Genomic DNA, 16,519 nt, shown 5'->3' with positions numbered 1-16,519 from the left:
GCACACTGAGGGGGTCCACTGCCATTCTAAACATAACTTCAAAAAGGTGCAGACTGCACTTGTGACACGTTTCGTAATCTCTTGGCTGGTTTGTCTTGGCCCGGCAAAGGCTGTGTGCTAGCTGGCTTTTCCATAAGCAGGCGACGACAAACAACACACACGGCCCGGCCTCCTCGAAGAAGCCCAGTTACAGATGCAGATACAGCTACAGATACAGCTACAGATACAGCTACAGATACAAATGCAAATGCTTACGCGTACCTGCATTCACAGCCAAGTAGCTGTGCAAAGATGGATGTACTGCGGGTGGGGATCGGGGCTGGAGGAGCCCTCAAGGAGCTGCTATTTCCGCAGCGGATGGCAGCACATTTGCGCTTACCTTTTGTGCCCAAAAGCCGGCACCTCAGCCCCCACCCAGCCAGAGTCTAATTAAAATAAGCAACATGGTGAGGGGGAAGGGGGAGGGTGCTGAGCCAGGAAAGGTCGTTGGTGCAATTGCAGCAGCGGATTAGTCAGACTTCGCTATTTCAGCTACAGATGCAGATGCAAATGCAAATGCAGAGATGCAGCGTTGCAGATGCAAACACGTTGCATAATTGGCCATTTCTGTGTGCAGTTGCCGCACATCGTTCTCAATCTTAATTAACAAATATACCGGGAATGAAAGTGCCAGCGAAAAACGAAAGGAAAGCCCTCCGCCCTGCCCGGGTGGCAAGCAAGACAAAAAGCCAGCGAAGATGCGACATAAAATGCAATTTACGACTTGTCATAAAGGGAGACCCGCCATATAGTAAATCATTTTTTATGTAGCCAAGTCAGGGTCGAGGAGAGCAGAGCAGAGCAGAGGAGAGGACATCGCGACCATAAGTAGCTGCCTGCCTTTTTTGGGCTACTAAAAACGCAAATAAGCCGAACATAAAATCCTTTAGCACCTTTCAAATACGAGAGCCCGCAGCATCCTTAGCCCTAGCCGGGAGGACAGAGCCAAAGTCCAGGTCCAGGTCCAGGCCAGCACGGGCTGGCTGCCTGCTAAACGCGAAATTTACACAATCAACAAATGACATAAAATTGGTGCTGAATGGCACAAAACGAGAAAGAAACGAACACAACAAAGAAATGAAATTGCATGACAAATTCCCAGGGCGGGTCCAAGGCGAAGATGCCAGAGAAATGATGGACGATGATTATAAGAGTATCAGACGCCGAAGGGGCTATGGGGAGGCGCTGGGAAAGATGGGTTCTCGCAGGGAAACAACATTTTAAGTCCTCGAATTCCAACATGTGGAGCAATAATAATAATTTTATTGTTTTAACAAAGGTAACAAAGAGAAAGTTGCTTGAGCCACAGCTGAGCGGCTTTTAAAAACAAATCGCATGAAGAGCACGGCCTGGCTTCCTGGTACAGACAGACAGACAGACGAGCAGACAGTGGAAGGCAGTCGGCCAGAAGGCAGGGCTCAGAAGACGGCGTGCGGTGGGCGGCAGGCGGCATGGACCAAGGACCAAGGAGGATAAGTGCCAGGCAAGCGTAAAGATACAAAACATACATATAAAGAGGTTTCGCCAGCGACGCTGTAAAATGTATGAAAAAAAGGAAAACAAATATAACAAAGCCAGGCCAAACAGAGGGAGCGAAGAAGGGGCACAGCTATGGCATACCACCCCCACCCATACTCGTACATAACTCCAGCACGAAAACAAATAAAAATGGCGAAATAAAGCTGAATAAGATCTGTAGCGAAATATTTTTATTGCCATTTTGGCGAGAGTGGGTGGGTGTTGGTGCTGGTGCTGGTGGGGTGTCTATGGATGTGGAATGTGGGTTGTGGTGCGCCTTTACGATATAAATATAAATAGAAGGTGGAAGGTGCAATCTGGGGGAGGGAAGCCGGTGAGCCACCATAATTTACGCGGCCATAATTTGTCATTAAAATCTTCTGAAATAATTTTATGTTGAAATGCAAATTTTGAATATACGACTCTTTTATGCGAATCCAAAGGCACAAATATGTGTGCATATGCACATGTGTGTGTGTGTGTTTGGGTACGTAAATATAAATTGTTTCTATAAATTTACCAGAGATACACACGAGCACGAGTATGAGAGTTCTGAGCGGAGGAGGAGGCTCAGGTGAGGAATGGGCCCGAATGGCTAAGCCCGGCAGATTGCCTTGGTGGCCTCTCCTCTGACTTAGATGCATGTTATGTGGGTAATTGACTGGAACCAGCCAATCTGGCGACCTTGTCCAAGTCATTCATTTGCGTGGATATTATAGAAATATTTCCCACTGGGTGTGTGTGAGCGTTCCTCTGAGACTCGGATTCAATTTTTGTTCTGCATTCAAAGCAACCAATCCATCTTCTCTGCTCCCAAGTTAATAAATTGAATTAAATGAGAGTAATTCAGGGGGGAAAACAAATTATTTTTATATTTTAACATGTACCAGACTTTGTGAATAAATATTTTCGAGACTTATCGATATTGATTCTGAGAAAGAATTTAGCTTTTGATTTTTAATTAAAAATTTAGATTTCTTAAGTTTATATTTTTTTGACTTTTTGAATACATATATAGTATTAAATTTTATATAGCTAAAATTTCCTTTTTAAAAAAAAAAAAAATTAAATCTATTGCTAATTTGTATTGCATAAAAGACTACCCGAATATAGTTTTGTTTAATGTCTCCACTACACTCTATAAACTAGTCGTCGCACATCTGAGCATCTGAGATATATCCCATTTACGGCCGTTTGGCATGACAATTGCCACACATGGCACCAGCAAACATTGTAAATATTTTATATGGCCTGGCAAATATTTAAAGAACTTCACACTTGATATGTGAACAGAGTTGGCTGAAGCTGGGTAGGAGGAGCGTTTTATGGCACACTGACTGACTGACTGACTTACTGACTGCCGGGTGCAAAAGCAACAATCTTTGTTACTACACTCCCGTTTAATCTTTATGGCGCCTGCCCCTCTCCGGCCCGATCCACTCTTTTGAACTAAATCATAATCGGGACTGACAATGCTGCGTGTCATTTGAGAGCACACGTCATAAAGCAGCAATTAAGACAGTGCTCGAATCGTAAGCGTCAAAAATGTCATAGAAAATGCGTAGCACAATAAAAAGAAAAACCCCCATAAAAGTGTGGAGTAGGGCACAAAGGAAAGCAAAGCAAAGGAGAGGACTGCAGAAGGCAAAGAGACGAGGAACACAGAGTGTGAGGAGAGTCAAAGACGGAGCTGGCAACGTTGCCATCGCTTTGCTGCTAATTGTCTGTCAAAATTCTATGCACAGTAACAGTCGCAGTCGCAGTCCCAGAGATGAGATAAGTGCGTAGTAACCAAGTTGAATGCACAAGATATCAGTCGTTAGTAGCGCACACCCCGTCTCCCTCTCTCTGTCTATCTCTGTGTGTCCCTCAAAAGAGAACCAGGACGGTTAGAAAAAAAGCAACTTTGAAAATTTCCTTCCAGGGCATTCACCCGAGGAGGAGTCCTGCAAAAGTTGTAATGAAAGCCCCACAAAAGCGACCGAAAGTCTTTGATGAGAAACAAAGAAAGGAGCAGCTGGAATTCAAATTGAAACAGCAAACCGCAGAGCAGATAAATGATTTATAGTTATTTTATTTACTACATGTGTAAGGTTTTTAATTGCTTGTGGGCGTAAGCAGATATTCGAGTTTAATCTGCCATTACACATTTTATTATGCTCCCAGGAATGAAATGTTAAGACTTCTTTTTAACACGATATTTATAAACTTTTTATACGCCAACCCTCTCTGCTGCATCTCTGCAACATTCTCGTTGAAGCTCTGAAGTATTTTAGGAGATCATTCGAGAGTGGATCGCAGTGGATAAAAGGCCATGCTCGACTGGTCCTAGTGATCAAAATATGCCCTTTTCTTGGGACTTAAGCCAGTCCTCATTTACAGACAGAAATCTTACCAAGAGTTTTTTATTCCTCATTTAAACCAACATTAAATATGCTGTTAAATTCTTACTTTTTGCAACAATTCAACTGCTTTACACAGGACGAAATCATTGCCTACTTTGTGGAGAATCTGCACAAAATTTAAAGCGCTTTAAAGTGCATTTCCGAGCTTGAGTTTGATGTGAGCATTTTCCGTTTTCCCCTACACTAGCCATCCATTTATGAAGTTTTATATTTTTGACTATTTACTTTAGCAAAAACAGCATCACCGAAACCGAGTTGTCAAGTGCTTATCTCTGAGCACTCGACGCCAAGTAGAGAAATATGTCAAGTCAGAAGCAAATATTTGCCCCAAATAATTGACTGCTGGCGCATAGGAAAGAGGAATTGCGGGAAGGGAGGGAGGGCAGGGCAGCGTCTACGCGTCACAGTGTTCCATGTGGTCCGGTACGCAGGAAGCTCTCGACAATCCCATTTCGATCAAATGGATGTCGCAACAATCACCACAAACCGCACACATCAAGCATATGAAAAACAGTCGCCTGTCGCCTGTAACGGAAGCGGAAATGACTCTTGGAAGCAGACCTCCTCCTCCTCCACCTCCGCCCCATCCCAATCCCGGAGCCAACTGAGCTCTGGACTGAACTATTCGGTAAACTAATGCCGACCTAAGGCAAATATAATTGCGTGTGTGGGTCGGACCGGGCCGGGCTGGACTGGGCTGGGCCGATCGGTGGAGTGGACAATGTTTCGGGACATTTGCATGCAGGCGTCATCTGGTTGGGGTTTTGCGGTGGTCATGTGGCCAGAAAGACAACGCCTAGGCCAAGACCGACAATTGTGCTGAGTCCGGGTCTTCCGTGGCTCTCCGTGGCTCTCCATGGAGGCTGGCTCCCTTCGGCATCTTCGTGGATAACTGCTGCTGGGCCCTGGCCTGCATACGTGCCCAACAAAATATTGATTTAAATGAGTTTCGGTTTCGGTTTTCATTTCCTATCGCAAAATCCAGCAATCAGCAAATTGTGATGCTCAATGGACCACTTTTTCCTCGAGCACTTTCCGAGCCGAGCCACTCGTTAGATGTGTGCTTACGCTTACCCGGCAAAAAGTGCATGATAAGCAAAATATTGCACATTGATGATGAGCTTCACATCCTTGCCACTTGCCACACTCCACACGCCGAGTGCGTGTAACTGTGTGTGTGTGTGTGTGTGTGTGTACTCGAGGTGAGATTTATGTGGCCTAGGGTGAACCGGGTCTCTAATGGACGCAGCTGGCCACTGGTGTAAGCTCTTCCATAATTATGGGAAATCACATGTCAAGGTCTCTGCCACATCAATAATATAAACTACAATTTAAAGTTGTTGCTTTCGCTTATAGTTTTATGGCTTGGAGTTTTATTGCTGCTGTAAGCCAGCACAGGGGTGACGTCTTTTTGTTGCTGTGCTCTGTGGCTCGAAAAAGTATCCGGGGCCATATTGGCCGAGCTGCCAGCCGGACCCTTGGGTGTAAATAGCCTGAGAAACCTCTCGAATTTCCTTCCTTTTTTTTTGGGAGACAGCTTGGAGGTGGGTGTTGGGCGTTGGGCGTTGGGCGTTGGGCGAACGGTGTCGAATGGAGGGTGGCTACAGGGTGGCTGAGGGCTCAACAAAACTCGGTAAAAGTCATTTGAAGTAGCAAAGCCGCAGACAGTGAAGCAAAACGAAAGATGTTGTAAAACTTTTGGTTTAGTTTCATTTACCTAGTGGCACAGAAAAAACTGTTTGAATATAATTCTAATTTGCATATTATTTGACTACAAGAACGAAACTTCTTCTTGCCTCCTACCTCCTCCCACCTCCCCCTCTCAGCCCATGCCCTGCCCTTTCAGATGCCCATTTCTGGAGGAAAGAAACCTTTTGGCGTACATAATGGGCTGGAAAATCTTATACAAGACATCGCAATCTGCAGGATTGCAGCGGCAACAAAGCTCTTAAAGTAATTAGTGGCATAAATTAAGTTCCCCCAGCAGCTCCACCATCAGCTAGCTCCCTGTCCCACCGAACAACAACAATGGCCAATTGTTTGAATGACCCTTGTGCCACTTTTAATTGTTGCAATGCTGCGAAACTTTTCGACCTGACCAGCCGCCAAGGCGAAAGAGTTACAAAAAAAAAAAAAACAAAAAGGCCTCTAGCTTTTGGCCTCTGCCAATGGCGGCTGCCAGCGGGATGTGGCGGGAAGGAGCTTGGCCGGCAAAGGACCCCGCTGGACAACGCGCTGCAACAAAGGCGACCGCCGGGGGCATAAATAACTTTTTTTTATGCGTTTCATATGGTTTGTGTTGAATGGCCCCGAAGCTAACCAAAAACAGGAGACAGGAGAAGGAGAAGCTGACACTTTTTAAATTGAATATAAAATAAAATAAATGGCGCGTAATTTGAAATGTTTCGCTCGCATTTCTCACTGCTCCCTGCTCCAGCAGCGTAATGACATCCTAATTGCTATCCTTCTGCTCCCTGTGGGCGGGCAAAACTATCGCAACATTGATTTCCAATTGATTTTGGCGCTGGCGCTGGCTTTGGCTTTTGTCGCCTGCCGTCATAAAAATACTCAACGAAAATTACATGCCGAAAATAAAACAAGCTGTTGACTTGCCAAATAGCCGTGAAATATTCCCCCAGGGCGTAGGTGGAGCAGGTAACGGCAATCGCATCGTTTGCCCGGGAATTCGCTGAGACAACAAATGTTGTGTGTGGCCCCCCCAGTGCCAGTGGCAGTGGCAGTGGCCTCACTGCCCCGCCATCAGGCGACGGCAGTCGCATCTGCCACGCCCCGTTGGCCCCCATTTGCTGCTCTGGCCATATCTGTCTGCCGTCCGTGCGTCCGCCCTGTCCGCCCTGTCCGTCCGACCGTCCGGGCAGTAACGAGCCCTCGATGGGCATAGCGAGTGGAGAGCAGACGGCGGGAAAGAGTGGCGCGGCGACTGGGGCGTCAGAGGCTGGCTGCCAGGATATCGTAAAGCGACACACAATCACACATAAAATTTTACAACACGAGGATGTTTTTTATTGTACTCATCCTGGCACCGCTGCCTGCCACTCCAGCCCGTCCTGCCACTGCTGCTGCTTCTTGGTCCCCAATCGAAGCAACTTAAGTAGCCAATTACTGAAAAACTTCGAATTCCTTACTATGAATTTCACTCCTTCGATTGCCGGTCCTGCTCCTCCTGCGCCCCTGTCCCACAACGGCTCTGGCCCTGGCTCCATCTCCGACTCGGGCTTTGGCTTTTTCCACAGTTTGTTTGCTTCGCGGCCATCAAATAAGTAAGCAACAAAACATTTTTCTATTTAATTAAAATGAATTCACCTTTCGGCTGGGTCGAACTACGGGCACAGCTCGAACTGGGACAGGAGCGTCGCCGATGCCACTGATTTATGGATGGACGCCAATAAATTTGCACTCGCCTGCCGCCTGAGCCGTGAGCAATTTAAATCACGAGCTCTGCTGCGGTTTTAATTAAAAGGAATTTATTTCCCACTCAACTGCAGATAAGTGCGCAGACAGTGGAGTCGCCATCCATCCGTATAAATATAATAGTTTACCTTTGTGCCACCGTGCCACCCTACCACCCCACCAAATATCCTCACAACCACTCACGCACCCAAATACACACACACAGGCAAATATGTGCCCTGCTCCTCGTATTACATGACCACGACTTGCCATTATCGTTAAGACAATGCAAATACATCTATATATACATATATCGTACTATGTCTGCATACATACAATGTACATTGCATATATGTACATTAGAGATGGGCTTGAACTACATATCGTGGCATTCCTTCTAACCAGCAAGAAGTTTACACAAATACTCTTGAAGTTCTATGAAAATATTTCTACTCTTTGAGCAATAAATATATCTCTGTGGAATAGGCTTTTAGGGAGGCTTTTAGGTTAGGTAGGCTGTCGGATATAATATCGTTGTTCCATTCAAAGTAAGTTTGACAATACATCGTTTATTTGGGGGACTACTCAAGCAAATCATTTCGGAAGCAATTCCCATGGGATTGATCATATAGCTAACTGACACAATGAATGTATGAATCCCCCGCTTGTACGTTGAAAATCCTGCATTTTGATTCGTATCCAAATTGAGAGCCCGAGGCCAGCACCCATCTCTAGGATACACGCACGCCAATTGTTTGTCTGGCTGGCTGGCTCTAACCCTTTGCCCAACATGTCTATTTTGGTCAATGGCAATGGCAACGAAGCCATTTGTTAATTGTTGCCTCACCCCCTGCGGCGGCGCCTGTCATAATTATGGAGCAGCCTGCTGCTGTTGTTGCTGCTGGTTTAGGTGCTGCTGCTGCTCAAGTTGCCCCAGCTGCCTCTAAGACTGTGCTGCATCGTCGCCTGTCTTGTTATTATAGATGAATGCGATGCTGCCACGGATGCTCGTACTGCTGTGGCTGCTTTGGTCTTGTCTGGTCTGGTCTGGTCGGGTCAGGCCCCTGGTCTGATTCTGGCTCTGTCTCTTTCGCTGCGCTGCCTCAGATCGGGTTTCAGTATTAGCTAGTAATTAATCATGCGCCTTGTTATAACGGGCATCTGTGTAATTATAGCCCGGTATCCCTGTCTAATGCATTCCATAAAAATGTAAATGCATACGAGTATCGGGCTCAATCAGAATCGAGTGAAAATTAATGGCCAATAAGCGAAAATGAATCATGCGATTGGGGCCTGAATGGCCCCCAACTTTTAGCGAATGTTGTAAGACCCTCGGCCCCGGCCAAACATCTCAAGGGCCCACTAAAACCCCGATATAAACACGGCCCCCCAGCTAAGACACTCACACACACATACACACAGAACAGAAGAGAACAGAACTGAACTGAGCAGAGGAAATCGTCGGCGATAAATCTCCCATTTACCTTTAAACTCGAAATACGACCACCAATGGGGCGCTTTTCGTCTGCCCAGCCTGGCAGGGAAACGGGGACCGAGGGCGGGACCAAGAGCGGGATGTCGGTTACAGTTACAGCCTTAAATCCACTAACAAATAAAGGAATAAATGGGCCATAAAAAGGATTTTACAAATGCCGGCTGCCACTACAAACCCTCGTGTGTTTCCTATTTTACAGTTATCGTGGGTTCTTTTCTGTTTTGTAGTTTCCTTCCAAGAGAGAGAAAGAGATGAAATACCTAAAAAAAATTTGTAACGAAACCCAAAAGGGCAACAAGTTGTAGTACTGTTGGTCCAACAAAGAAATTGGAAAAAAAAATTTCCCAGCTCTTGCATTTAGAAAATTTTTAAAATAATTTTCGCTTGTGTTGGTAAGAATCGTTTTTCCACAACATTTTTGTTTTGTTTTATTGCTTTCAATAAACTTGAATTTGAACTGGCGCCACATTGATCTGGTATCTGGTATTTTTCGTATTATTCACATGTTTAGGGATGCCAGATAGCCAGAAAGAGATCAAGTGGCATCAATGTAGAATTTGGTATATTAAAGTGCTTTTCAAATTGACCGCCAAACTTCATTTAGCGCACGAAAAATACTGACATTTTTCGCTCTCAATTCGTGGTGGTTTTTTCAAAATTTGCTCTCTTTTAGCAACATGAGAATGTTGCTCAGCATTGTTGTGCAACTTTGGTTGTTTTTCTTCTTCTTCCTGTTTAAGGAATTTTTTTTTGATTTCGCGTTTCGACTTCGAATTCGAACTGTTATTTTATGGTTATATCGGGTTATGTTATTTTATAGATTATAGATTATAGAATAGAGATATTGGTTGTAATATCAGGCTCCAATTAATGAAGAAACTACTCAGTCTGTGTTTTAAAGATATTAACGAAATTTGCATGTCACGGGTACCAATAATAGGTATCACAACAGGGATATATGTTAGTATATATAAAATACAAAACATATGCATTAATAGGTAAAAAACATCTCAATCTAAGAAAAAATGCAATATTAATGTTTCTAAGCAGCTTGGAACAACAAATTAAACATTAATTAAAGGAGATAAGGTATACAAAAGTCAATACGCATAACAGATACTAGGTTGACCAGCAACAATGACGTCACATTTAGTCAACATTTACGTTTTATGCTTTGGCCTTTTTTGTTTGAACCTTTTTATGGAAACAACGCAATAAAAAGGACTTTTGAAAGCTAGGCAGTCTTGTAGAAAATTGATTTGTCTATTCAATAAAATTATTTATTTAGGGCTGAAAGTACCAACCAGCTAGTAATATTAAACTGAATATCAAAATCATGGAATACGATTTCAATCCATAAAAGAGAACGTTATCCCATTGTTGACCAGGGGGTATTAATATTTCCACGAAATTTATGTAACCTTAACATATTTTACGCATTACAGGTGAAAAATGTCGGTGGTCATTTTTGTTTTGCAAGTAAGGTAAAAGTGTGGATCTTCAAGAAAAACTTACAAACATTGTTATCATGAGGTGGTTTTACTCTAGTTGGTCACCTGATTAAATATACGGGTGTTAAGTGGGTTAAGTTCGATCACTCAGTCATGATTTATTGTATATCGGTATATATCATACTTTTTTGGTATATTTCGGTATATTTCTGAGGGTCGGACGGTGTATTTTATCGTCCAAAACAAGAATAATTAACAAAAAAACAATAAAATAGAATTAATCTGAAAACCCACAACGAACGAGGTTGGATAATCCTAATAAAGTGAAAAACTTGAGAACAGTGCATTTATTTACATTCCAGAATTCACGCGTCTCTCGGCTGTGCGAACGGGAACGCGAACGTGTTTGGGGCTAGTTTTTTCTGCAAAAGTGGACGTAGTGGCTGTCGGGCCGCAGCAACTAACTGTGATTTGGGGAGACAGGCATAGTTGCCGCTGCGGCCACAGGAGCGCCCAGTCCTCAACCCGATTCGCTGGCGGTGGCCAAGTAAACGGGGGCGTCGCGTGCCCGTTTATATGTGTGTGTGCATGTGTGGAGTGTGTGGAGTGTGTATGGACAAGAACAAGTTGCAGCGCTCGCGAGTGTGCACTGGTATTAGTGGTGCTCGGTGTGGCAGTGTGCGTGCTGGGTCTTTATGTCTGCGCTGTTTCCCAGACGACGACCAAGAGGTGAGCACACAGGTGAATTATCGGTGCAATACGCTGCCTTGGCAACAGAGCCGCAGAGTCGCAGCCACAGCCCCGGCCATAGTCGCATCCAACAATAGGCGACGACGACGACCCAACCCGACCCTCCATCGACAACAACAACAGCAACATCAAGTAGCGGCCGTAGCACCGAGAAAAGCAAATAGATATAACGAAAATGTTGCGTTTTCTAAGCCGTCGCAAGGTGCGCAACAACTACGCGGATAATGCCAGCAGCCCCCGCGGTGGCGGTGGCATGGGCGGTGGCGGTGCCGTTGTGGCCAGCGGCTCCCAGATTAAGCCGCAGCGCATCGTCGTGAACAAGAACAAAATAGACTGCCGCGTCATACTGCTGGACAATACTGACCTTTCCATCGAATTATCGGTAAGTATTGAATTACATTCATTCTGTTGTTTGTCCGATTGTGCGCTTGTTGGGTTAAGTAACAGAGCCAGCAACGACACTGGGACTATGGCAACTGAAAGTTTTTATAATATGACATGAATTATGGAGCTGGGAGTCAAGTCAAGCAAAAACCCCCTCAAAGGTTAATTGCTGGTGTGTGGGACTGTCGCACACAGCACACAGATACTGCGATGGTTGGCTGGCTGACCGTGCGTGATAAACGATAAACGAACCACCTCTGGCTACTGGCTGATCTTCGCATTGTTGAACCCGCTAAGCGAACGTGATTAGTTCAGGGCCAGCTTGATTTACAGACGCCCGGCAGTGCGAGGGTACTAATTTTCGCGACTTTGCACTTGAATTGCAGAAAAAAGCGTTGGGCAGCTTCCTCTACGAACAGGTCTTCTATGCGCTAGACATCATTGAGAAGGACTATTTTGGTCTGCAGTTCATGGACGCCAATCACGTCAAGCACTGGCTGGACCCTACCAAACCCATCAAGAAGCAGGTCAAAAGTGAGTACATACTGGACACATGTTTTATCTCTCTTACCAATGCAATACAAACTCTTCACAGTTGGACCACCATACACATTCCGCCTGAAGGTGAAGTTCTACTCTTCAGAGCCCAATACGCTGCGCGAGGAGCTCACGCGCTATCTTTTCTTTCTACAACTGAAGCAAGACCTGCTGGAGGGGCGCCTCGACTGCCCGGATGACAAGTCTACAGAGCTCTGCGCCCTGGCCTTGCAATGTACGTGTTTCCGGTCACTTGATTTCAAATTGGTCATTTACTAATGGATTTTATACCCACAGCTGAGCTGGGCGACTACGACGATCAGGAACACTCGGCAGCCACCGTCTCGGAGTTCCGGTTCGTGCCGGAGCAGACAGAGGATCTGGAAATATCCATTCTTGAGGAGTACAAGACATGCCGCGGCCTGACACCTGCCCAGGCGGAGACGGCGTTCCTCAACAAGGCCAAGTGGCTGGACATGTACGGCGTGGACATGCACACCGTGCTGGGCAAAGACGGCTGCGAGTATCACCTGGGACTGACGCCCACAGGCATCCTTGTGTTCGAGCGGGACCAGAAGATAGGCCTGTTCTTCTGGCCAAAGATCAGCAAATTGGACTTCAAGAAGAAGAAGCTTACGCTTATCGTCATCGAGGACGACGACGATGGTCGCGAGCAAGAGCACACGTTCGTCTTCCGCCTGTACAACGAGAAGGCATGCAAGCACCTGTGGAAGTGCGCCGTGGAGCATCACACCTTCTTCCGGCTGCGGGCGCCTGTAAAGGGCCCCTCGGCACGACAGAACTTCTTCCGCATGGGCTCGCGTTTTCGGTACTCCGGCCGCACCGAGTTCCAGACCACCCAGCAGAGCCGGGCCCGCCGCACGGTTCAGTTCGAGCGTAGGCCCTCCCAACGCTTTGCCAGTCGGCAGTCGCATCTGCTGCGAGAGCGCCAAAAGGCCTCCCAGGAGTCGGCCGCTTCAGCCGTGGCCTCGGTCAATGCTCGAGCTGCTGCAGCGGCCGCTGCTGCTGCGGCTGCCTCACAGGCTCACCAGACTCCAGTGACCGCTCCCGTTCCGTGCAACGACAACAACAGCGACGTCTTCGATTCGCTGATTTCGACGGATCAGTTCATCACTGTCACGCCCTCGCCCTCTGTGCTCACTGTCATTCAGAACTCCGCCATCATCGAACCCGATGCTGCCTGCAGTGCCTCCATCAGTTCCTCCACACAGGCAGGGGCCGCCTGCGCCTCCCTGGGTCGCAACTCCCTAAAGTCCAACTTTAGCAACGATGATCCGGCGTACAGCAAGATTGGCTCCATTGGCAAGGCGGCTGGCTTGACTGTGAAGTATGCCAGTGGCGGAAACCTGTTTAAATTGTACTTGAATTGTGTCTTGCTTCTTGCAGATTGGAGCCGGAGTACACGCCGCCGTATTCCCCGAATGCAACCAAGAACTTTGATGAGACCAATCCGTTCAGAAGTGCGGCCTCGCACCATGGCAGCTTTGGCAAGGCCTCCATTAGCTCCGGCCAGCTCAGGTAAGCCGATATCCAGTTTCGCTAATCGATCGATGTGCATATCGCTTCAACATCCTGACTAATACTGCCTGTTTCCGTTTGCCACCTGTCTCTCACCCGTTTATGTTGTGTCCTGGCGTTGTTTCTGTGTGTGTGTGTGTCATTGTGCAGTGTTAAGAGCGGCTTGTCGGATAAAGACAGAGAGCTAGACTCATTGCTTAAGTCCATTGTGAAAGATCCATCCCCATCAGTGCTAGCAAACGAAGCCATTAACGATGCTAACAGTATCAGGTAGCGTAAACAGCCTCGAACATCGAGTCTCGCATAGATATTGACCAGTGCATCCCTCTATTCCCCGATCTCTGGCAGGGTGACCATCAACAAGACCTTCGACATGGACCACAACACGGAGACACTGAAGCGCCTCTCAAACGCCAACGAGAAGCCCAACAACCAAGTGAAGCTGGCCAATGTGGGCGCGACGTCCCTGCCGCCTGGCAACATCAAGTGCAATATCCTAAAGGGTAAGCCTGCTCCTATATTCTGGGATACTCTGAGCAGAGATTAACCAGCTTTCCTTTCGATTGCAGCTCGCGTTGAGGAGGAACTGGGCGCCGGCGGCAACGCCAAGCTGACCAATCAGATGTTTGTGCCAGCCGCCAGCTCCGCTGCCCACTCCGGGCACTCCGGTATGCACACAAGCACCAGCAGCAGCCACAGCAACAACAGCAATCATGCACACAGCGATGGACCGGATTCCCTGAATGCCACCTACATATCAGTGGTGAGTGGCCAACGAACCAGTTTGATCCACACATTGCACCCGTTTCATGCTTTCTGTATGTTTTATTTTCATTTTCATTTGTTGTCCGCACTTTATGTTTATTGTGTTATGTTGTGTTGTGTGTGTGTGTGTGTGCGCGCGCATTTTGGGGCTTGCTTCACTCGCGATAAACGCTAAACCCGAACAGGGAGGCGATAAGCTGACGCTCAGCATACCGGAACAGAAACCGGCAACAGGCAGCAGCGTCAGCGGCACGAGCTCCTCAGGCACCACCAATGGTAATCCACCACCCTTCAGCAACGCCACATTCGTCTCGGGCTTCAGTGCGCCGCTGACTCCCCCGTCGTCGTTGCCAGCCATACTCAACAACAACAACAACAACAACAGCAGCAGTGGTAGCGGCAGCATGGCCACTAGTGTGACCACCATCAGCACTCCCAGTAGCCCCACTGCCAGCATCAGTGTGGTAGCTGCCAGCAGCAGTGGCACAGAGCCGGCCGCAAGTGTGTCTGCACCCGCGCTGAGCAATGCCTCGGCTGCCGAAATACTCATTAATGAAATATTCATTAACAACATCATAAACAACAATGCCGCTGCCAGCAGCAGTAACGGCAGCAGCAGCAGTGGCAGCAACACAGCCGAAACTGGTGCAAAGCCTGCGGCAAAAATCGCCACACCCAGCGCCGGCACATTGCTCTTCTCCACGCTCAGTGAGCAGGAGCGTCTGGAGGCGCAGAAGACGGGACAGAACCAGAATCACAGCGAAGTAGATGCGCCGCAGAGTGAAAAGGTTTGACCATTGAGCAAGTTCTGTCTACGCTTTCACTGTCTGTCTATTAACTGGCCTAGAACGATTAACATTTAGTTTTCATTTCTTTCAATCTGCACGCAACTCTAACTCTTAACGCATGCTCTTACGAGCATGCCCGTATACGTAGTTCGTTGACCTCTATTAGCTGCTTTTAACACTTTTAACGCTCGTTCTTCTTCCCTTCCTTCCACAGAAGGCCAAGAGCAATTATCCGGAGAGCAGCCGCATTCCGTCCAGCCACAGCAACGATATGGTCTCACCCTGGCTGGTCTCTTCGGAGGTTGTGTCGGCCCCCAAGGGACGCGAGCCGACCATTATACGAAAGTCCGTTATTACAACGCAGTTGTAATTATTGTTTAGCCTTAACCTTTACCCGACCTTTTACAAATTTAAGCCTAAATGTTCTTATTTATATACATATACTAGCTATGCAAATTCTAGGCAGACATAACGTATTCGTACTCGTACTCTACTCGTATATTTTAATATAGACAAACGCTAGACAACTTTTAAGCATTCCATGAGAGAGAGTAGCGGGAAAGCGACAAAGCGACAAAGCAACAAAACGACAAACGACAATGAGAGAGCAGGTCCAATCAAAATGTAAACTGTCCATAAATGTGCCTTAACGATCTATACTATATATATATATATACAAACATATTTATATATACATATACATACATATTCGTTTACATTTGAACGAACACGGGAACGAGATGTGCTAAAAACAGTGTACTTAAAATAAAGTTAACAATTCAAAATGTATTCATTTGCTAACTATAAGTGTATAGACTGGATTTTAACCAACAAAACAAAAACAAAACAAAAGTGATGAAGGCGTTCTGCTTAATATAGTACTAGGCCTATATTATAGCTAAGAAATGTGAGCTCCCCCGCCCCCAAATGCAGTATTCCAACTAACCGATCCGACCCGACCCGACCTGACCACTAAGAACAACGAATCCGATCCGTTCATATACTATTCCAACTAAATTGTAACTAAAACAAACAACAAAAATTGACTGAAATTGTATACAAACCGAATTGAGATGCAAAATTTGAAAATGTGCTGCCCGCCGGGCATCCTACGTACTCGTAGGTGCAAAACAAATAATCCATCGAAATGTTAAGTACAAGAGCCAGTGTACTCAATTAATATTTTGTGTAAGCATACAGAGAGGATGTTGAAGCATTTAAATGTATAAAATATTCAATAAATGTGCATTTATGCATTACACATTTACACACATGGAATATGCATTCATTGTGCCCCCACCGACGGGATATACATATTTGCCCCATCTATTTTCGAATTAGGCAGCCCATTCCTGGAATCCAAAGGAGACCCAGCTGCCAGTTAGCCCACCGATGCTCAAGTACAGACCAGAAGCAGCCCGCAGCGGAGGCCATCCC

The 16,519-nt window shown here is 46.4% G+C and overlaps 1 protein-coding gene across 3 annotated transcripts; it reads left to right on the top strand.

Annotated features, from left to right (window-relative positions):
* The first annotated feature begins 10,914 nt into the window (after window positions 1–10,914).
* Window positions 10,915–16,027, top strand: LOC111073764 (band 4.1-like protein 5). Of its 3 annotated transcripts, XM_022366250.2 has the most exons (10): window positions 10,915–11,451; window positions 11,840–11,987; window positions 12,049–12,225; window positions 12,288–13,338; window positions 13,398–13,529; window positions 13,680–13,799; window positions 13,878–14,032; window positions 14,099–14,292; window positions 14,480–15,082; window positions 15,297–16,027. In XM_022366250.2, the coding sequence occupies exons 1-10, from the start codon at window positions 11,245–11,247 to the stop codon at window positions 15,450–15,452; spliced, it is 2,943 nt and encodes a 980-aa protein (XP_022221942.2). In that variant the 5' UTR covers window positions 10,915–11,244; the 3' UTR covers window positions 15,453–16,027. The 3 variants fall into 3 exon arrangements, with proteins under 3 accessions (XP_022221942.2, XP_022221943.2, XP_022221944.1); XM_022366251.2 differs by lacking the exon at window positions 13,680–13,799; XM_022366252.2 differs by lacking the exon at window positions 14,480–15,082.
* Window positions 16,028–16,519: the final 492 nt, after the last annotated feature.

This window comes from Drosophila obscura, unplaced genomic scaffold (assembly GCF_018151105.1).
Source record: "Drosophila obscura isolate BZ-5 IFL unplaced genomic scaffold, ASM1815110v1 contig_150, whole genome shotgun sequence".
Taxonomy (NCBI): domain Eukaryota; kingdom Metazoa; phylum Arthropoda; class Insecta; order Diptera; family Drosophilidae; genus Drosophila; species Drosophila obscura.
This window is presented reverse-complemented; position numbering and strand designations above follow the sequence as displayed.